The 23,358-nt window shown below is 44.9% G+C and overlaps 1 protein-coding gene across 1 annotated transcript in view; it reads right to left on the minus strand.

Annotated features, from left to right (window-relative positions):
- Positions 1–3,087: 3,087 nt before the first annotated feature.
- The window catches only part of PSMD11 (proteasome (prosome, macropain) 26S subunit, non-ATPase, 11), a 20,675-nt gene continuing 404 nt past the window's right edge, over positions 3,088–23,358 (minus strand). Inside the window, exons 2-14 of the mRNA XM_010561331.1 lie at positions 21,455–21,556; positions 16,068–16,192; positions 13,087–13,158; positions 12,688–12,745; positions 10,584–10,778; positions 9,922–10,066; positions 9,614–9,674; positions 7,889–7,951; positions 7,143–7,268; positions 6,547–6,582; positions 5,320–5,371; positions 4,130–4,272; positions 3,088–3,997 (exon numbers count right to left, since the gene is read on the minus strand). Of these exons, the coding sequence (XP_010559633.1) occupies positions 4,130–4,272; positions 5,320–5,371; positions 6,547–6,582; positions 7,143–7,268; positions 7,889–7,951; positions 9,614–9,674; positions 9,922–10,066; positions 10,584–10,778; positions 12,688–12,745; positions 13,087–13,158; positions 16,068–16,192; positions 21,455–21,556 (1,178 nt within the window). The 3' untranslated portion in view covers positions 3,088–3,997. The remainder of the gene's footprint in view (positions 3,998–4,129; positions 4,273–5,319; positions 5,372–6,546; positions 6,583–7,142; positions 7,269–7,888; positions 7,952–9,613; positions 9,675–9,921; positions 10,067–10,583; positions 10,779–12,687; positions 12,746–13,086; positions 13,159–16,067; positions 16,193–21,454; positions 21,557–23,358) is intronic.

Below are 23,358 nucleotides of genomic sequence, written 5' to 3' on the forward strand. Positions count from 1 at the left end.
CCGGGGGACGGAGGCGCCCGGGACCGGGCTGCAAAGGCCGGGACGGGGGTTTAAGGGATGGGCCGCCAGCCGGGCTCCGCCCGCCCGCGGGAGGCTCCCGGGTAAAGCCACCGCCGGGCCCGGAGCGGGGGCTCCCCTTTCCCGCAGGGCACGGGAGCGGCTCCGGCTCCGGCTCCGGCTCCGGCTCCGGGAGAAGCCCCGAGGCCGCCGGAGCCCGGTCCCCGCTTTTGTGCAACCTGCAGCGACACGCAAAGGCCGCTCGGCCGCCGCCCGGCCCCTACCGACCCCGGCCAAGCGCGGCGGTGGCGGAGGCCGCTGGGCTCCGGCCCCGGTGACCGGGGCGGTCCCCGGGGGTCACCTCCTCCCCCCCGGTGCTGCTGCTGGCAATGAAACGGGGGGAGGTCTGACCCCGACACCGGACTAGTCGGGGGTTGGCGGATGACCGAAACCGAGCTCGCCGGTACTCCCGAGCCAGCACTGCGCCAGGCCCGCGGCTGCCCGTCCCCTTCCCGTCAAAACCCCCCGTTTCATTGGGGCACAACGGCAGCCCCCCAGTGCCCCGGGACCGACAAGCCAGGGGGCAGCGGGGGGAACACAGTGGAAAGGGTCGTCCGTCCCCAGAGCCACCGTCCCAAGGCAAGGCCACGCAGGAGCTTTGGCCGACGCCGGCCCGGGACAAGCCGGCCGCACGCTTGGGGTTTAAAGCATGTGGAAGGTAAAGAAAAAAAATCTCACTTTGGGGTAAAGCTCTACCAAAGCTGCTGCTTCCGACAGGGTCGGTGCTGTGCTCAGCGCAGCACTCACAGCCCGGCAGGTTGAGGTGCAGACACATAGCAAAAAAACAAGGGAGATGATAGATTGTTCCAATATGGCTTTTGTCCCCCCTCCCAAGGCAGGGCAGCTGGTTTCTCAGCACCGTGAGCTTGACAACGGCGGCTTGCACCATGAAGCCAGTGCTCAGCAGCAGGACACAGAGCAGGGCTTGAAAACCTGCCTGTCCCCACACGTCCCGCTCCCAATTCAAGGGCAGCTCGGGACCGACCCACAGTACCAAGCGCTGTGAGGACAGACCTATCCCAATGCACCCAAAAACGTCCTTCAAAGTGCCGCCAGCCCAGCACGGGAGCTGGGTTTTTCAGGGACGGTCAAATGGTCTGCTCTTTGTATATCTTCTTTACAAACAGCTTTAGAGGCTTTTCCATGTCATGATCCAAAACGGACCGTGCAAGTCCAGCCCGAGCAGCACTGCTGTTACTGAGAAATCCCTTTGTCCATTAAAAATATTACATGGACCCAAGCAGCATGAAACTCGCCTTTGTACAAAAGCCTGCTTTTTAACTTAAGCCTTTTGAAGTTTAAGCCAAAAGGGTTTAACAACAAGCCCTACCGTTTGAGCTTTTTTGGCCCTAATTTTAATACACTTGGAGGTGGGAGGCAGGCGCTCAGACGCCTCGGAAAATCCCAGCTTTCCACAGGCGGTTTGAATGACTAACATGCAATTAAACCTCCCTGACCCTGCACAAGGCAGCCCAGGCGCCTCCGAGCTGGCATCACTGCGGACCTGCTGCCTCCTCGCTCCTGGTCAGGTCTCCTCCACCTCTGGCACAGGGGTTTGCCTGCTCCCCCCATCATCACCCGCGGGTCAAGACAAATTCTGTCCCCTTTGAGGGATGACAGCCGGAGCTGGACACCATTCTCACCGAGGACAGGCAGGACTTCACAGCCGTCTCCACCTCACTCCCTCTCAGCACATTGCGTGCAACCGTCACCGCTGCACACACAGGCTTCAGCTCTGCTTCCACGAACGGATTTCCCCTCATTCACCTTTGATTAGCAACCTAAATCAGCAAAGCATGGCCACAGCTAAGCATCACCGGGGAAAATGCCACTTAAGTGGCATTACAGTGAACTGGCCAGAGCCGCTTTTGGGAAATATCTTAAAAGCTATTTATAGTGCAAAAAACCTATTAAGAAAACTAGAAACACACTTCCCCTGCAGTCCCAGCCACATGTAGGAGCAGGAGTTAAGTCCCTCACATTTTTCTGCCTGTGAGGCCAGGTTTCTTTCCGAAAGACCTGCACCACCTCGACTAGCTGGTGTCTGAGAAACACGAGTTTCAAACATGAAAATTAAAGATGTTGTGTCAGTTCAATTACATCTGAAATACCCTGTCTAGCCTTAAGAGGAATCTATGCATGGTGCTGTACACAATGTGAGATTCTCCAGTACAGCATCAAGGCTAGAGGTGCAAGAGGTCAGATGTAATTCATTTTTCACCATAATAATAATCATAATATCACAACTTCATTTGGCAGAGCTCAAACTTGCTGTGCCAGGAACTGCTCACAATCCATAAACCCTTAGTGATGCTGCTTAAAACACGGTCCCTCACACTCCCCGTCTCAGAAACATCACCACCGACGATGCTTTCACGAGCTCCTGCCAGGCGTGCAGCTTGCGTTGCAATCCACCCTTCCCTAAGCAAAGAGAGAAACTGCACCAAACATGCCCATGATCTGCCTCGGCAGCTGAAGACAGGAGACAGATTTTTGAAAAAAAAATTATTTTATTGGAACTCATCTGAACATCAGATATACCTGGTGTTGGTTAGCAAGAACCGTTTGTACATTTGATATTGATGGTGCCAAAAACCCAAACAGTGACTGACTGGATGAGATGGAAATTAAAATAAAATAAAATAAAATGTTGGAGAGGTTAAAATGTGAACAGAAAGCAGAAAAATCAGCCAGTCTAAGATTCAGTGTGAAGGCAAAATATTTCCCGGTAAAACAGAACCCTTTTACAAAATATAAATTTTGTAAGAAAAACATGGCGAGGGAAAGAGAGAAAGAGAGACAGAGGGGAAAGGAAAAATAAAGATTAGCAGGACAGAGATGCAGAAGCTTACACTGCCCAAATGGCATTAAAACCTAGCTAGTAACCTCACCATAAAATGAAACATGCTGGAATACACCGTGCTCCACCCCCCACATATATGACTTTGGAACAGTAACAAGGAAGATCCCCAGTGAGTGCTGCACTAGGTTATTCCAGAAGGGCCAAGCTGTCTCACATCAGATGTTTAAAAAAAAAAAAAAAAAAAAAAAAAAACACTAATGCAGCAGAGGTAAATAATGACAGTCTGATCAGCGCCCAGGGCAGCAGCTCGCCTCCCCACTGGACAAGGTTTGGCTCCCGCAGGGAGGCGAGGACTCAGGGAACGCCTGCTCACCTGTTCTTCCTACCAGTGCAGGTGGGGGGAGGGATAAAACATTTAAAATCTAGTCTATTTTAAAACAATAGCATGCAATACAGGCCTCCAGGGGAAACCTGTGCTGTTCCCTTTATTAGAAACTGGCCTAATGGTCTAGACAGTGGCTGCAGCCGTCTTGAGATTTTTGGCTGCGCAGGGTGGCTCTGGGCTAGCACAGCACAATGACAATTCTGAAGCAGGTGCCTCGGGTGCGAAAGCCTTCAGGAAAATCATTGTGGAGCTGCTTTCAAGGGGATCCGAGGCCTTTAAGATTTAAAAATAAACCAGCAGTCTGTACATTTTGGGTTTTTTTGGTTCAGTACAAATGGAATAAACTTGGCTGCTTATACACCGTCAGTAAGTCTCAGATTTCAGAGCAGAGGGAGATGAAACAAACTTGTTTTGGGCACCTACTGGTAACAAAACTTTGTCCCTGCTTAACTCTCTGCCATCCCTCAGGAAGTGGAAAGCACATGTTTAGGTAGTGTAAGCCTTTTTCCTTTTATTTAGAATACCCTCTTCGTTTAAACAATATTCCCCCCCCAGATACAAAGTTCGGCCAGTAAAGATTACATGGAAACTGGAACACGCATCGTATGGAATACAAGATGCACTGGATGAGGAAGTTTAAAAACTTTCCGAGCGAAAAGTAGAACAAAGAAAAAAAAGTCTCCTAACATTTTCCCAAAGGTTTCACTCTCCTGTCACACACACTCTCCAAATGACAGCTAGCAAATTCAACTCTGCAAAAAGAAAACAGAGCCACGTCAATCAAGAGGAGAGAAAACAAGCCTCAAGGACACAAACCGCACCTTGGCCTGGGAGGAGCGATAGGTCCGGAGCAGCTGCGACCTCTGGCTCCTGCCTCCACTCACCTATGTTAGCTTCTTGGCTTTGTTGTAGAGCGAATCCACTACTTTACTCATATTCTGAATAGTCTCGAGGGCAGCTTCATAAGTTTTGTCTACAGGGGGTTCATCGAAGATGATCAGGACTCCCTCACCTTGGTCAAGGATGCCTGTGGGCACAAAACTGCGGTCACCAGTGTAACACTCAACAGATCACATCTTCCAGACAGCAGGAATTTAGGGATCTACCCAGCAAACAGACAGTCAGCTGTGTTGGGAAGGGGCTCATGTGCTGTACTTGACTGGCTGACTGATTTCTGCCTGGACTCCATTAGTGGTAGCTTACCCAGAAAAAAAAAAAACCCAACATCCTGGAGAGGAGCCCAAGAAGACAGCCCAGAGATGCTTATGCCTGCCCATTCCCTAACAGCTACCTTCCTCCTCGAGGCCTCTGTGCCCAGCAGGATGGCTCAGCACAACACTGGAGCAAGGCAAAAAAAATAAAAAAAAAAGCCAGTTTATAATTAAACTATTTCCCGGTTTAATGATGGGCACTGCAGCTGGGTTCTGTAATTTTTGAGCTATTCTCCAACCAATATGCTTCTTTTGGCCATTCATCTTCCTCAGCTAGATCAAGAGGGCTTTCTAAATCAACACCAGGGACAACGTAAACAAGAACAGAGCTGTTTCCTTGAGAGCTCATTAGAGAAGCAGCCTCCTGTGGTCCCAGACAAACCCAAACCAATCCATTGTGCTGTGTGGGTGCTGCCCGCCAACACGCAAAATGCTCTTGACGCAAATTATCTGGGAAAGGTGACCACATACTCCAGTAAGCTCCAAGGCAGAGGAGCACATCTTTGCTAGATAGCCCACTAGTGGGTCTCACAACTGTCCTTGGATGTAGTCACAGTGAGTAAGGACTTACAGCAGTTTCTGATTTGTGAGAAATTAAGCCTTGACCTTAATGATGGCAGATGGAGCGATAGGAACAGCCTTCATGACAACAGATGGAGTAACAAATAAACCCACCACTCACTACTCTTCCCATAGTGCCTGTTAACCTGCATGTCTGCTGTCTGAAGCCGAGCAGAGCAGTCTAAGGAGGACACCTGGGGTTCAAAGGTGCAGTGATAAAGAGGGGTCTATCCACAGCTTGCTTACACACAACCTGGCCTTGGGTGGCAAGGCAGTCGAGACTGAAGGATGCAGAGACTCACCATGAAATTTCTTGTCCAAGATCATCTGTGACAGTTTCCTTTCTACCTCAGCCTGAAATTGAAGCAGAAAAATTAAAAGTCTCCCAGAACTACCTAAAGAAAAGCAAATCTTACTACTCCACACTCCTCAACTGCTCTGGCAGGATATAAGCACTGCTTAAAAGCAGCTATTTCATCACTGAACATGATGTCAGGACAGATCTCTCCTTGCACGCTGCTTGATACTACCATAAGCTTTAGATGACATACGAAATTAAGCAGCAGCTTTTAATGACGAGAACACTGGGATGTCTTGCCCTCTCGCTCCACAAAAGACTGTGTATCTGTCACTTCACACAGGCATTACTCATTACAGGATCTGGAGCATTCTAGCTTGGTTCAGCAAGTATTTAGTCAAGTGTTGGCCAAGCATCATTCAAGCCACTCAATACCGAGCTGACCTCCTGCCCAGTGCCAGGCAAGGCCCCACAGCAGTCTGCTCTGCTTCCGCTCTTTGGACAGAGGACACACAACCGCAGTTAAGAAACAACTGCAGTCCAGCTTTTACTCAAACTATTAAGTATGTGTTAAACACCACGGGCTAGTCTAGGAAAAGAATGCACAAAGAGAAAAAGAGGATAGATGATGTACTGACCATAAAGGCCAGGCTCAGTACACTTCCAAACCTCTGGCCTTAATGCTAATACAGGACAAAAGCACTTCAGGATGCAACTGGCTGGGTCTACAGTGGATTTTCCTAAAACTTAATCTGTTTGGGATTATCTGTAAAGCAGTTATTGCAATAGTCAATGTGACATACGCATCCCTAATGAAACTTCAAACTGATTAGCTGGATCCTGTATCTTCAGGGTGTAAGAAAGACTCCTCTGGGCACACTCACAAGGATTAAATGCAGGTCAATTGGGAAGACTGAGCTGGTCACACCATGAGCTGTTACTACAGCAGAGGAAAATCCACCCCCAGTAAAAAGCAAATGCTAACAACAGGAGTAAAATCCACGTGAAGGAAGGCGATGTTACAGCAAAGACTAGTGCAGAGGAAGCCAGTCCGATGCCTCCTGGAAACTGTCCGTGTTAAAGTTCCCAAGAGCGATATTTGCCTGTAAATGCTGTGGAGGTGATCTGTCAGACTTAATAGCCTACATTTATTTCCTGGTGGCAAATGGCATTTGACCTCAATTCCTTTGCCCTCTTAAGACGTGCCACTGATTTCTAGTGATATTCTTACCTTTGAGAGCTTGATGAGGCTGGATATGTGTTCAATCTATAAGAGAGACCAATAGAGTTAAGTAAATCTTTAGCTGCACTTTTGACATACAGCATCGAGGTATGGGACTCTTCCATGGAACAGCACAAGGGCCTGTAAACACTCTGGCCTAAAAATCTCTAACGGCTTTCTCTGCTTTGTGGCTTCATGTCCTACAGATTTCAAATCCAATTTTAATTGAAGATGGACTAGACACCTAAAGCCATTTCACTCTGAAACATGAAATAATATTTATTCTCCAAGATTATTGCAGCTTTACCCACACCCTGTCAGAGCCCTTAAAAGCCAAACACTATTACCTTCAGTGTTAAAAGCATAGCCACCTTTCAGTGCGCGTTAAGTAAAACAGGTGGAAAGGGCAATGACTCTGGAACGTGGTTTTCCAAAGTTCCCCTCAGCCCCCTCCTTATTTTTCAGCTGAACATGATGAACCCTGAGCTCTGGAAGTGCTGAGCAGCTCTGAGTAAGCAGTATTCTGCACGGGAACAAGTCCTTCACCCACCAACAGCAGGGGACAGAGGTACCAGCATGTCAGTGTGCTTGCTGGAAACATTTACCTGTACTCTGGAGAAGGGTTCAATGACTCTGATCAGATTCTGTTCCAATAAGTTATCATAGAGCTTAGCCAAGTGAGTGTTTATGATGGGGTCGTCCCTGAGCTCCACCTTATAGTCTGTCAGAGCCTGCGGAAGACACAGTGGGAACAAATAATTCAGGCAGTGACAGGTCTCCTGTCCTCAAGGCCCTCCAAGTATGAAATAGTCTTCCCTCCCTGCCCAGCAAAGTATCAGTAGTTAATCCAATCCTGTAACTTCGCTAAAAGGCCAGGAGGTCATGACAGCCTAGCAGCCTTTCAAGCACCATGCAGCAAGCATGCTTCATCTTTACGCTGCTGGAACTTAGCAGCCAGAATCTCCGGTTTACACTCAGGAGGTGGCATGACAGGACTGTTCCCTGACATGGGAATGCTCTCCATTATCTCTGTAGTGCTCTTGCTGAAGCCAGAAAAAAATTTAGGAAGATACACATCGCAGTGAACAGCGCCAAAAGTACAGGAAACCGCTTCCGAGTTCACTCTCCAGAAAAAAAAAAAAAAAAGGAAAAAAACTAATTTCAAGCAAGCTATTACTCCCCATGCTGCGAAAACCAAACTGGCTGATTATTGTAGGGTATTTGCTTGATGCACTGTTGCTTTCTATGAATGTTTTTATGGTTTCCTGCTGTGGGATGTAGCAGCTCCTACAACTTCCCCAAAACAAAATGTATTGTCCAGCCAGGCCCCATTTTCTGTCTCCTGACTCACCTTTTCAAAATCTGCCAGCGATCGGTTCTTACTGGCCTGTGCCACACATTTTAGTGCTTCTGTCTGCAGAGAAAGAAAATGAGAGTAGGTTATTGTTCTGGATTCTCCTCTCAGTGCTATTATGCCAACTGTGCAGTACACTGAAAACATGCTTAAACAGCAAAATGGGAATGTTCCTTTTGCTACAAAGCCATGTCAGGGTTACTTCCACACAGGCAGAGTAAGAACAGCTGCTAATAAGGAGAACATGCAGAACAGCTGCAGGACACAGCATGAAATCAGCTTCACAGAAACAAAGAACTCAAGTTTTGTAAGGTTTGAGAATACCAGCTGCAGTTCCTATCAGGTTGCAGGCTGGGAGCAAGTTTGATACAATTTTTAAGGAAAGTGAATATTTTGGCACTTGCTTAATGAACATGGCCATTTTCAGCCCTTAAGTTGTGTTTCTCCCCTTCAGCATGCCACATTTCCTCTGCTGAGCAACAGAAGCAGGGCAGAAGTCCTATGGTTACCCTATCATGGACAGCATCAGAAGGTGTTTCTTGTCTACCCAACAGTTGCTGAAACAAAGCAAGAGACTCGGCCATAACCAAAGTACCTTATTTATACTAAACAGAAAGTAACACCACTAGAAGAACAGTTTCCAAGTGGTGAGAGAAATAAGTGCATGAGACAAGCAGGATGAACTGGTGGCTATGGCACAGAAGGCCCAGGCTTCTGCTATCATCTCTCCCACTGAGCTGTCCCCAAGGCTGCCCACTTTCTCTCTGCTCCCTAAGCTCAGCCTCCACAGCTGCTGCAGGAACTTGTGATCACTGCTGTCTCAGAAAGACAGTGCAGGGAACAGCTGAGACTTTCTCCACGGTACACTGCCCTCATGCTCTGAAAAGCAGCCTCCAACCCAGCTCCCACTCGAGGGAAGGGTATGAAGCAGGACCAGGGCTGCCCTTCGTGATCCAGCAGGGATAACGCAGGGATATCCCCACTTCAGACTCTTTTCTACGCATGTATGCTCACTGACCTCCTCTACTAAATAGCTTCCCCAATCCTCTGTGAGGTAGGTGAGTATTAGCTCCTGCATCAAAGTAAATAGCTGGCTGACCAAAGCCACCGAGGGCATCAGTGTGTAAAAGCCTGGCTCAGACCCTGGCACGCCTGGCTTTTGGCCCTGTACTTTATATAAGCATCCCTGGATTTAATATGGGGGTGGCATTCACAGACTGGCAAGTTAACATGTTAGAATAAACAGCTGATTTAACAACTCCCCAGCTGCTTGGCTTCCACCTTACAGTCATCTAGGTCTCAAGCTGCTCAACTATACTGCTATGAATGGATTCTCAGGACTTGCTACAACATGAGTAAAAACAATGAATAACCTGGATTTAAATGCATCAGATCCATGGCTGCAGAGCAGTTGGCGAGGGTCGAGACATGAGTACCTTATGGCATTAGGCATTTAGTAGTTCATGAAGAAAGTGAGGAGGAGAAAAACAGAGAAAATGAAGCGAGCGGGCCAGATTCTCAGGTGGTGAAAGTCACTGTAATCCCTTTGAAGGCAACTGACTTATGGTAATTACTTATGGTAATTTAATCGGTTCTGGATCTCGTTCAGGACACTCAGAAGTGAAGGGTATTTTGGTATGAAAAGACCAAAGTATTTGACAAAAATAACACCACAATATTCTCAGAAATAATAGGAAGATAGAAATGATTAAGTTTCTATACCTGTCTTCCTGCATACCGCAGAGCAAGCTTTCCACTCACTAATGCTTGCACATCTTCTGGGCTAGAGAGGGGAAGGAAGCAAAGAGAGCATTTATTCAACAACAGGGGCAGCTTAAATCTAAGTGTCTCTCAAAAATTCCCGATAGCAAATTACTACAACTCAAGTAACATTGTATCAGAAGCATTGATTAGGTCATAAAGACAAACAGCAAGCTTGTCTGCCTGAGTTCTTTCATTAGTCTTACAAATGAAAAGCCTTTCCCATTTAAATGTAGGAAGTGTTCTTCGCAGAACCATTTGCCACATACATGTTCAGCATGATTTTGCACAGCAACATGTATTTCAGCGCAGTGATGGCTTTTGGGTTGTCAATTGAATCATATCCCTCAAATGCCTCGTAAAAATATGAATAGGCTGTTTTCCAGTCCTTCTCTTCTGCTGCATGGATAATACCTGTTGAGAGGAACAAACAGGCAGGCATCAGAGTTAATTCAGAACATGACTGGAAGAGAACAGAACAATTTGGTTGCCCAGTGCTTTATCTGGTACTTCAGTAAATGGAATCCTTTCTTTCTGTGCCTCCCTTTACCTCATCTCTATCAGAAGAGCATCCATGCCCTCTCTTAAGAGGACATGTTAAGAAAGGCAAGTTCGGGGCACTTCAGGTAAGTGCCTGAGAATCAGGTCAGGAACAACGTTACACTTATACTAACATGGTGTAATGCTGTAGTGCCTAGGGAGGTTACAGACCCTCCACCACCAGAGGTTTTCAAAAACAGGCTGAAAAAACACATGTCAGGAACAATGTAATTATAGCTGATCCTGCCTTGAGGCAGCTGGGCAGACTTGTAGATATCTTGAGGTCCCACCTAACATCATTTTCTGTGATTCACTCAGGAAAGAGCAAATATCCGTCAACTGATGCATCATGACAAGTCCTTGACTTTCCCCTTCTCCTGAAAGGCTTTACCTGACTGCATGTCTAACGCTGCTTGCAGCTTAGGTGGACAGTAAATTGCGTTGGCTGTAGTCCGTGCAGAGGTTAAGGCTGCTCTTGCTTTTGGCAGATTGCTCAGGGCATGGTAAGTCTTACTTTCTAACAGCTGCACTTCCACCAGCAATGCCTTGTCATCCATCTTTTTCAATTCCCGAAGAAGCTGGGAGCCTAGCAGCAGGAAAGAACAAGAACCTTTGTAACCTGCTCTGCATCTGCTGTCAACAACTACACAAACCAAGTCTTTCCAGATTACACCCTTCTTCCCCCACAGCAGTACAGGCTTCGAGGAAGGGAGGCTAGGCTTACACAACCTGTTCTTCCAAGAAGAAACAAAGGAGAGGAAATAACAGTAGGTCAGTGTCAGTCCACATCTGGAGAAGAATGAACCAGTTTTGTGTTAGAGGCAGAAGAGGGCAGTGAGAATACTTGGGTACATGGACAGCATGTCTCTGCCACCTCATCGCGGGCAGCAGACACTCAGCAGAAAGTCAAGGACGGGTTGTGCAGTTCAGATTGTCACTCTGCTACCCCTTCCCCAGACAACAGCATGATTTACCACTCACATTCGGAGCTCCGATCAAACCTGAAGTACTGCCCGTTCCTGCATTGTTCCCCTAGGGTGAGACCTGAGGATTTTCAACCAAATCCTAAGAATGGGGGATGAGGAAGCAATGTTTTAAGCACAAGACATCCACAGATGAAGTTTAGGAGGTGGGAATGGACAGCCTAAGAAAAGCCTAGATAAACTGTCACATTAAAGCCTCATGAGGACAGAAAGAGCCAGCCTTACAGGAAACTCTTCCCCTTCTTTCCCCCCACTACAAACTAAAGAACTAACTTAGGGCAAACAGAGATGAGAATCTTATCCTCACTTGCTGTGCTCAAAAGCTGAAAACCACAGCTGAAACTGCATAACTAGGCAGAAGAGAATGGACTCTCCTGAGAAACATCCCATAGAGACTCACTGCTTGCACCTACTCCCCACAGTCGTAGACATAACCATGTCTTGGCCAGCCACATAGAAATGCTAGTGCACAACATTGACATCTTGACAGATCTTTCGGAGAGGCTGTCCTATAGGTACAGGCCTTTACAACTCCCTAATCTGTACCACCATCATCCAAGTGATTAAGTTAATTAAGTACAGCTTTGGAGTGTGGACTCTGATCAGTTTAAACCTGACTTCATTACATATCCATATGCAAACTAATTCTAACTTGATATTGAATTCCATGTATCAGAGCACTTAGCATAACCTGATATTCTGATCAGATACGAGTCACCCAGGTGACTCTGGACATGACACATGCTCTTGCCACCACACTGTTTAAGAAGTGATGGGTCCCTGGTGAGGCATCACCACTGCCTGGGTGAGCACTGCTGTCCGTGTCAGTGCAGTGATCTCTCAGCCCTGCCCATACCCATGCGCTGAGCTGATGAAGCAGTCTGTACAAATACCCTTTAGCCAGCTTAAACCTCATCTTACATTACTGCAGTCATTTGCAAAATGAGCATTTGAAAAGCACCAAAGGGACTTGGGCCGTGTAAGATGACCTGCTTTACTCTGCTTTGTAGCAGAGTAGGAGAGTTCACATGGTTAATTACCATATCTCAGGTGGTGCAAAAGCAAATTCTTAAAGCCTTTACACTACTTCACAAGAGCTTGTCTAATTACATCCTTAGAGGTTTGCCATTTCCTGGCATTACTACTGCTTTTATTGAGGCTGTATTTAAGCAAACTGAAAAAAGCTTGTTTCTCCCTTCAACCTCTCCGACCACAGCAGTATACTACGTATGTTCCAGCAGGACCCAAACCTGATGGCCTTCAACTGGACACAGCTCCTCTTTGCTTCCAAAATTATTTGAAATGAACAAATGATGAGAACAAAGAGATCTCTAAAAGCTTTTATCACCAAGCTGTGGAAAAAGATGGCAGAACTGGTATGGCACTGAGAAATCAATGCCCAAGTCCTACAAAACTCATCAAGGAACATGACGTAGTTGATCACTTCCCTTGTCAGCCTCAAGGCTAATTTCAAAGCAAAGAACTACTACCACCACCTAGTGGGAGACTTACCTAGCTGCAGTGCTTCTTGGTACCTCTTGGTATCGAAGTACAAAGAGACCAGCCTCGCCTGAAGAACAGAAAAGGAACTGCTGTGAGGAAAGCCAGAGAAAGGTAGTACAGATTTATTTTGTAAAATGAAACTTTATATTCTTATCTGCACAGACTTCACTAAATTAGTGTTCATTACGTTATATGGTCCAGCTCTGCAAGATCCACCATTTGAAAGACTGGCTAGTCTAAACACAACAGGTAAAATCAAGAAGGGTCGCTAACTTTAGTGTAATTGTTATCGGCCATCCATTACATGTACAAAGATATGGACAACACAAATTCTCTACTTTTATAAGTATCAAATCTGACAAAGGGAAGACGCTATTACACAGGTTTGGGATCCACAATGCAACGTACCTCCAGAGCCTGGCGTAGGAAAGTCCTCTTCTCTGATTTGGCCCATTCAATACACTCTAAACACAGGTCAACCTTAAAGGGAGCAGAAAGAAATTTGTAAAGCCTTCTGCTGCCCCTCTTTAAAACAGCAGTATGGTTCAATCATTTCCTACAAAGCAACAAAAATACAACAAAGCCTGAATCTCCACAATGTAGTTTAAGGAAAAAAGTCATTCCTGTCTGAACAGCAGCATTGCTAAACACCAAATTAGCTTTACTTTAAAATGAGCCTTGAGATTAGCTTTCATCATTAGTGCCTATCCCAAATGTCTCTGAACGACACCTTTAATATTACCACGGTAAAGTGTAGTTCACCACAGATGAGAACTGCAGCTCAACACTGCAAGATTATGACTTCTCTTCAACCAGAACCACACATGATACACTTTAGCCTCAGGCTGCATGGCGTTGACACCAGAGTTTAAACTCACAGAAATGTTGCACAAAATTATATAGAACAGCTACAGTTTATGCTACATATTTTCATGTTCTCTTTGCTAGATTAACTTCCTGCACTTTGTAACAACATTCACAATATTATACTACTTGTAACACATACTGCAAGAGAAAGTAAAGTTCAGAAGGCAAACTAAGATTTAGTTTAAGCTTTAGCCATCAGAAAAAAAACCCAACAGACCACCTTCTTCAATTGCTTTTCTAATGCATTTGGCTTCCAATAACTTTTTCTGACCACCAGGGACAATCCTTCCACACTGGAATATGAAAATAAAGATTTGGCTTCCAAGGTTTCACCAGTAAAAATTACTGCTGAAATCCTAATAGCATTTCTTAAACAGCTGTGTTTTTGTTTCAACTGAAAACATCTGGCTACATGAGAACTGATTCTGCCTTAGGGCAAGGAATGGACTAAAAGACTTTTGAGATCCCTTCCAGCGTGTTTTGCACCATTTCATTCTGCCATAGAGAAAAATGTATTTTCAATTGCTCTAGAAAGAAAGGAAAAATTAAGAGCATGTGTTTTAGGGCCTAAATATGTCAGACCGTGTGTGTCCTTTAGTAGTATAAACCAATAGAGGTGCCGGGCTCCACTGTTTATAACAGAGTTAGGTGCCAGGAGCCAGTCAGTGACACTGGATGTTTTATCTATTGCTTCAAAGTGAAGTAAAGGAACCCAACGGCTTTTCGTATTTTTAAGACTGCTGAGATTCCATTGATGAATAAAGCAGTCATGTCCTACCCCAATTAGAAGACGGTGCCAATTTAGTACCGGCCAATAATATACAGTAAGTCATCCTGAGGTGCTAGGCTCAGGAATGCCTTTTCCCAAAAATCTCTGGATCGCAGCTCTTTCTGGGGCAGCTCTGCAGCTGTACTACACTGCAGCACTTGTCAGCTCCTTGTCACTACTTATTAAATGGGGACATTTTATGAAAAGCCATTATGAAGTCGCAATTTATTGCACAGTGATAGCTGGAGCATTAGGAGCTGGAAAATCTCTAGTTTCATTGCTTTACTGGACTCCTGGGAGTCTTCTTGATATACATTACACTAAGGAAGCAAGTGTCCCTCTGAACGTTTATGAGGCACTGAAAGTATTTGGGATTACTGCATCAAGAACCTCACAGGTTAGGTGTCAGAATTCCTTAAGGTTTTGGGTTTGGCTTCTGAATATGCTTGAAAGTGAGTATTTTGACTAAGTGGGCCACATTTCCATTGCTGTTACTCCAAGTTCTTCCCCCGCCATAAAATGCCACCTATTGGGAGTGCATCCCAGTATTGTCATTTACATCAAGCTACCTTTAGAAAAAGTTTGAAGCCACTCATTTTCTCCTGACACTGTTAGGGGTTTCCTTCTCACCTGTACATCCCACCCCACTTCCCTTAACCTCTTCTGCTAAAGAGCAGCGGCAAAAAGATTCTGTCACCGCTTATGGTAACAGGACATACAAGCCACAAGAACCGAACAGCAAACGAAGAACATTTGCTAGGTTACCTGAACTAAAGGATGATACTTCTGTGCTAATTGGGCTAACAAGAATGCCACCTGCCTCTCAACATGGCAGAACCTCTTCTAGACCATAATACGTCAGTTGCTGTGCATACAGTCTTACATGGGCTTTCCCCTTAACCTTTTGCTCAGACCCTCCCTGCCTCCCCTTTCCATCCAACTGCTTTGGTGTGCCAGTACAATCCATATTACTCCAGTCAGCACCGCTTGTAAGTGGCTGCTCATTTATTTACAAGTTGCTCCTGTCCTTCTCCCATTCCCAAATAACCAACACAAAAACAAAAAAAAGAAAACCAACTGTATTCTAGGTAGCTAACGAGAATGGAGTACATCCTAACTGGGCTATCTTAGACCAAAGGGGCTTTCTAGTGAAGAAGTTCATCCCCTGGAAGTAATTTACACTTGGTAGCTGCAAAGCTTTTTCCACTCCCACTTCAGGAATAACTTTCATGCCCCAGAAGCCCTCCGTAGAGCAAGACACTCACCACACTGTGTCCCCATGCAATACACCTTCATGTCTCCAGGTGAAAGATGCTAACTAATACTCGCCATCTAATCCCACCAACTCCTGAACAGACCTTGAAGACTCATTCCTCTAGCTCTGTGCCATCACACACTGCCCCCACCCTTCCACTAGACCAAGCTCCCTGGCGCAGGTGTAGCACCTCTCACCTCCCGAACGTTAATCACACTACAAAATACTACTAATGCTGTGCATCTAACAGCAAGCAACATGAGTCTAAGAAACATGCCCAGGGTGAGAGTTACTCCTAACCTGCAGCAGGATGAGGCTTGCAGAAAAACATGGTTATGAGTGAATTAAATTATCTAATGTTTTATTAATAGAATATATCCAAATGCATTAAATGAATGTTTCCTGACATGAATAATTCTTCAGTGTGAAGCAAACTAGGTCAGATAATGGTGTTACAGGCTTTTGAGGAATGCACTAGCGCTGAAATTTAAATCTCACCTCCTGTCCTGTTGCTGCCTCCATATCAAGGAACAGATCAAGCAGAGATCGGACTAAGCGGGCTGCCTTTGCTTTGCTGATGGAGTTCAAGAAGGGTCGAACATACTTCAGAAGTCCTCCCAGCTCTATATAGAGAAGAAAACAAATCATGAAATACAACCACACAGCCAAGAGTCACACCGCAGCTGGAGTACCTGACACATCTATACACAGCAGTATATATTACACCAAACGTTTTATAAGCAGTCTCTCAACATCATTTACAGGAAAAGAGTGATAAACATCACCTGAAGGAATGCCTTGCAGTAAACACAGGGACTGGCAAAGGTGACTGCTGGGCTCCAGTCTTACCCGCACAGCATACATTTCCCGTTACTTCAGTTCACCCAATTATAACACCATTTGTAACTACACTTGCCTCAGGCATGTTTTAAAAATGTAAGCATCTGCTAAATGCTTTGAGATTTTTCTATAAAATGGGCAATGGAGTTTATAGTTTAAGTATGTTTTTATTAACTCACAGTTTGACCTTTTAATCTGCCATACCTAGCCGGCCCTAGAAAGTCAGATACACCCTGCGCACCACTGCTGAAAAAAATGACATTTCTTATCACTTCAACTACCCACGTTACCAAATTAGATCTTACCTTACTTAGATTTCTGTTTCTACTAGTTGCCTTACTAGTTTACAGTTATAAAGCTAGTCTCAAGCTCACAGAGGAACAGTCTTTCTTTATGAAGAAATACACTAAAAATGCCATTCCTACAGAGCAGAGGAACGTGGCAGTCAATGTCACAGCAGTTTCAGGACTCGGCATTCATGGCAACAGAAGGGAGTTACGTGTTGGAATTGCACAGCACAAGTTAAGTCTTCTCCTGCGATAAACAACACACAGCCATCAGGCCAGGTTGCAGCAATGTCTGTTTACAGTTGGGGGAAGACGATACTTCCAGCAGACTAGCAGTGTGCCAGTGCAGGGTTCAGTGCTGACTCATAAAGTAGTGGGGTCATACACTGAAATCACAGCTTATTTGCCCCAGAATTTTAAGTCTCACCCAAATATCAGCTAGATCTCACACTACCACATTTACGAGATTTGATAGTGAAAAAAACCCAAAACAAACCCCATAATGAGTATTTCAGAAATCTTCAATACACTCTATACCAAACTGGCATTAGAATCAAAACTAAAATAAGAGACTAATCTAATTTTATTTCAATTAGTATATGGAGGAGCATCAGCAGAATTTCAGTTTGGGAGGATTCCAATAAAAACAGTTGAAAACAAGATTTCCTTCATATTTCATTTAACAGTAATGCAAAAGAATTGTTACACGGACATCTTAATATCTAAAAATTATTCCTTATATTTTTTACTTTTTCAACCTATTTACTTTAAAAGTTTAATCAAGCCTGATACAACTCATTTCTTACATGGTTAGGAAGTAGAACTCACAGTGTGTTCCAATCCAGTTGCTCACTGTGATGTACTGACATTTTTATACATCTGGAAGTGCAGTTTTCAGAACAAATGAAACTTATCTTGAGTGTGCCCTGAATCCTTAGAGGAGCCTTATTTTCCAAACAGCAGTGCAACAAATTGTGACTCTTTCTAAAATGAGCTGCTCAAAATTTGTACAGGGAACAAAACAAGGCGCTATGACTGCCATGCTTAAGATTTCATAAAAGCTTTACTTTCTGTCTGAAAATTAATGGGCAGGTTTTTCTAGAATTGAGGTACAGCTACTTTAATATCCAAGATTGAGTCCTGCTGACTGACAGTTTCAATCAGTGCTCAGGTTTTACTCAACAAGGAACTGTTACCTACTGCCTCGGGGCAGACAATGACTTTAGCCACACCGCCTTCGTTCTGAGGACCACTCAATCTGCAGTACCACTCACAGATGCAAATCCCAACCATTTTAATCAAAGTCAAACACTTTGCTTTCACATACAGTAGTACACAAACTACCACGACAGCAGCTTGCAACACATCAGTTTTGCGCAGAGCTACTCTCAAGCATCCCTCCTCTCGATGTGAGCTCAGAAAGGTGGGCTGCAGGTCACCTTGTGCTCAGAAGAGAAGCAGCAGTAGAGCTGGAGTTGCCCAGAAGCTGGTTCTTGTGCTCTTCCCTAATGCAACTAACACAAGCACTTGAAAACGCAGCACTTAACACAGGGAACAAGTCTGCTTCTCATCAGGTCACGCACTGTATCCTTAGCTTTGAGCTCTGTAACTAAGAATTCACCAGTTTTTCAGTCCGTCTTATCAAGGCAGCAATACTGTCTCTGAGATCCATCAACTCTCAACTACTACAAGGTACCACTCTTCCTATTGTGCATCACTGCAGTACACCAGCTTCTCAGGACCCTTTGAATCATGGTTTTAGTGCACAACATACTTTTCCACACAGGAAAGGAACTTTAGAAGAAAAAAGGAAAAAATCACATGAAACATACTGCAGTACTTATCTTTCCATTGACTTGCTCAACAGCTGCCCGAGAATTCACTAGAAAGCAGATTCAAAGTCAACAGCTAGAATATATCTGTACATTTTGCAAACTACACATTTAGACATGCAAGCTCAAAGTTCCCATAGAAATTTCTCTTTCCTAGCAGTGTAACTGTCAACTATTTTTAGGATTTTTTTTTTTTTCCTAAGTAAATGCAACGCTTGGTAAAGGGGTGTGATTGACAGCTCTGGAGAAGTGATAAGCAGCAGCTCTGGAAAATGAAGTCTGCTGCTCATCCTCAGAGAAAGTGCTTACACAAGCTAAAATGCCATGTACCTGAATTCCTGATCCGAGTTATGCCAATCCTATAGTTTTAGGCAATGCTATAAAAATCTAGAACTGTCCTAAAAAAAAATATTAATCCACCAGTTCAAGCCTTAAACTCTATCAAGCAGATAAAGAGGGTCATTTGTTATTCTTTTAAACAAAGGCCATAGTTCAATAGAGGTTAGTCCTCTAAAAATCCACAGGTTCATTTTACACTCTCGGCCAGTCAGCAGCACAGCAGTTGTAAGTTTCAAACCCCACCAAACTGCAGCTGATTTTCTCTCTAGGCTGCAGCTCACAGACCCTTTCATCTCCAAGAAGTTATGGCTTTAAAGTAGCCAACAAGCCACTGCAACACCTCAAATCTGTGAAAGAAATTACACTAGCTAAAACTAAAATGTGTGCAGCAAAAGCTACAATGGTGAGATCTACTTCATTCAGGCCAGAAACTGCACAGTCTCAGTAACTTCCTTGTTAGGTTATGCAGCACTGGATTCACCCCCCTCAGATATGAAGATCTGTGTGTCTACCTGGTGCGAGGATCTTTGTGAACGGATGTACCTGGAGAAGATGCTGCTGACCCTGACTGCTTGTCACTCCTACTAGTCTACTTCATCCTAGAAAGCAGACAGAGAAAGGGAAGGTGACCAGGTCTTTCCCACAGGAGTAGCACATCTCTAAGCTGTGGTATCCCCTTTCCTTATCCCTCAGCTTTACCACATGTCCCCAAGAAAGCCCAACCTGGCGATGTCATCCCGATCTACACATACACAACTGGCTGCTTAATGTTGCCAAATTAATTTTCTTCTATTCAGAATATAGTTGCTCTGCAGTTTAGTGTTCCCTTTAACGCATTTCAAGTATATTTTGTGTTTGCTCCTTCACAAATCTGTTTTTGATGAGTTAACATTGACATTTTCAATTACTTTGCCTTCCCCTTAAAAACCCTACTAGCTGGCCACTCTCTGAGAGTACACTGAAGTTCTTCATACTCGCGTAAGACTTCAGCTTGAACTCAAAACAACCCCAAGTTCAAGGAGGCCATCATGCACCTAATGACTCTCCTCTCAGGCTTCTGTACACCAGCAGCACATCCACACATTTACTTGAAGAGACTCTTCTGATGATTTCCCCCTTTTTAGCCCAAACAAACATCTTCCTTGGTGCAGGAGCAAAGCCGTGTTTAGTTATCACTACAGAAGCAAACATCAGAGTGCAAAGGGCACTCATACAGCCCAGACACCTATACCTGAGTTAATTGACTTGAGGTCCTTTAATATTCAATTAGAGAAACAAGCACTTGTACAGCAGGCTTCATTTGTCCTGCTGTAAATTTTTACTGTAGGAAGAGATGAATCGTGTTCTGGAGGGGCTTATTTTTCTCCACTGACTGTAAAAGCAGTCCACACTAGGAAATCAGACATGGACATCTATAGTTAGGTGAGATGAATAGCACCTTTGTTTCCAGCACTGCTCTAAGTGCAAGTAATCTACTTTGTCACAAGCTCTGTTCAATTACAAATCGCAGTGGGATCAGTGTCCAGAATGCTCAAACACATGTAGAGGTGGGTAGATCAGTTAAATGACCAAGTCAAAAGAGACGTTTACAAAGACTGAAGAGTAGGACACCAAGTGTGCATTTCAGAACAAATATAAAACCATCATCTTGATGAGCCGCTATCTGAGACCTCATACTGCTTTCCATGAACTACTCTAACTTTAGGTCTGGAGTCCCAGTTGAATTTCATTTGATTTTGATTAAACCTTCTGCTGGCCTGTTTTCCCCAACCAGTTTCAGACTGTTAAAAGCACACACGCTTCACTTCACATTCTGAACTATTGTTGCACACAGTTAGAAAACATTAGGACTATACCATGGGCAACTGTCTGCCATGGACAGAATGCTCTTTATATGGATGTGGTGTATCAGCTCCTAAAATACTTGAGGTGAAAGGTGCTCCAGAAAAGCCAAGAGCGTTCTTCAGCAAAAGAAAAAAAACTAAACCGCTGAGTACAAAATAACAAACACACTGCCTTGAGCTTTCCAGGAAACAGAAGACACGAACAGATTCAACTCAAGAATCGTTGAATAGAGAATTTTACTCCATTTCTGTCCTTTCACACACTCACAATAGAAGGACTGTCAAGTCTAGCTCTTGTGAGGAGCTGGGCAAGGATTTTCTGATGTAATGTTTCAGCAGATAAATCAATTAATTGATAAAGAAGCTGCTGGTGGAAAGGACTTTTTGGATCAAACTTTGCAATTTGAAGGAAGGCTCTGATATTATTAAAAACAAAACAAGAGAAACTTCTCATCTCAAACATGACAACTTAACAAAACTCTAGTCACTCGTACTAAAAAGGCCACAAGTCAAAGAGTCATAAACTAAACTGCTCAACGCATGAGCAATCTTTTGGAATACTGGGCCAAGTAACATGAGATTAATATTTTATGTTATCTAGTATTTTAGTTTCTGTCCTGTCTCTGAATGAACTTTTCCTGCCAAAAACTGCTTTTACTTCTGTCTCATTAAACAAGGGGACTAAATTCATTTGAATGTATGTATCTCTTACCAGTTACATCAGTTACTTATTTCAGGCTCACCTTCTGCCTGCCCAGTTTTGGCCAAAAGCGACCCCAGTTCCAGGATGCTCTGCTCTTTGACTTGCACCGCTTCTTCATCATTTTCCTGGACATCACGTTTCACTAGAAAAGAGTGAAAAAGTTACCTTTAATGCTATTTCAGTTAGAAGATAATCATTACTAGTCAGCTCCTGGAAAGTCACCAGCAAAAGTAACTGTTATAACAGGCAATAGTGAATCCAGCATGGCCTGCGAGATCTGGAAAGCAGATTAAGTGGAAATTTTAAATGCATAGCTTACAGAGGGTGCTGCGTCCATACTTCACAAAGGCTTTAATCCAGCTGATAGGTACAACTGCATGCTCCAACTTGACTATAAGTTTTGAAGTAGTTTCATTAAGCTTGTCCTGCTGTTCAAGTGTTATTTAAAAAACACCACCACCACCCAACAGACCCTCTCCCACTGATGCCACAAAACCAAATAAAAGAAATCTAATGGCATTTCCACAGTTGGGTATTCTGGTACTGGGATTTCTGATGTTGCCACTATGAGGATTAAGTTGCGATCCTGTGGTCAAAACACAGCACAAGAACAACATCAGCTCTGTGAGCTGGGTACGTCTGCCCTTTTCACTCAGGAGCGGATCAGGTGTTACAACTGCTGCAAGAGTGAGTTCTCCTTCCCACACCGAACTCTGACAATCTAATCATCACTCTGTGTACCAACATGAGTAACTCTGGCTCTGAAGTACACAGAAGGGCCAAATGACATACAGCAGCACCAAACCTCTGTTTACACAACATCAATTTCATATACGTTATCCACAAACCAATACACTTTCTTCCCTGCCACCTGCTACCCTGTAAATATTCATCTCCAGCATCCCCTGTGCAGGTGAGTTTGCCCAACTTCTACACAAAGCCAAAATCTGCTGCCCACTTCTACAGAAGGAACCAAAATCCTGCACGCCACCCCTGCATGCAGACTGCAGCCATAATTTAACACACGTGGTGTCAAAAGCAAAGTAACTTTGCTCTTGAGCAGAAAAGTATTGCGGCAACGCTCTCTGGACTGCTCCAGCTTACACCAACCGGCAACACGAGCTGTTACTCCTGACTGAGCTCGAGTGGACGGGAAGTCGTAGGTGTGTTGACAGGCTTGAGAACACCAACTACTAATTAACCAGACAAACACCGAGAGGGACGAGCAACTTTTAAAGACCATTCAGCAATTCCAATTTCAAGGTCTAATACAGACACTAGGAAACATTTATTTGCCCGATACAGCGGGGCGACAGCAGGTCACAGCACCTTTTCAGAAATCACCCTATGTTACAAGAATTGAGAATTACTCTTCTATACACCAGTTTTGAAGGCACCCCCTCTCCCTACCCTGTATGCCCTGACCCCCAAATAAAGAGGGGTGTCCACGTTATGCCTACAAACCACTTTATAGCACCAACATCTCCTTGGCACTGCTAGATGCCCAGGACAGCCTGACAAAGTAATTGCCGCAAACAGCATCTGCCTTGAAACAAGCAGAAGTTAAAGCTCCAGACACAGCACACACAAAAACTCCTCTAAACTTTCTGTGCAGGTAATTTAAATAACGGGTGCATTTTAGTGTTATAAGAGGAAATGCCACTTCCAGCAGAGTTTTCTCATCGGTCAGCACGCCGAGGACCCGCTGCAGGCCGCCGCTACCAGCGCAACACCCAGCCGCTGTCCTACCACAACCGAAAAACCCCAGAAGCAAACAGCCGGTACCGGCAGACTCCTGCCGGCACCGCTGCCCACCACGGCCCCCGCACACGCCGCTCCACGGGCTTCGAGGCAGGCAAGTTCACCCGCCGCTGCCTCCGCCCGCACCCGGGGGCACACCGCGTTGAACGGGGAGAAGCCGGCCCGAGACCGCGGGGCTCCGCC

The sequence above is a fragment of the Haliaeetus leucocephalus genome, unplaced genomic scaffold, assembly GCF_000737465.1.
Source record: "Haliaeetus leucocephalus isolate CR32 unplaced genomic scaffold, Haliaeetus_leucocephalus-4.0 Scaffold144, whole genome shotgun sequence".
Classification (NCBI taxonomy): domain Eukaryota; kingdom Metazoa; phylum Chordata; class Aves; order Accipitriformes; family Accipitridae; genus Haliaeetus; species Haliaeetus leucocephalus.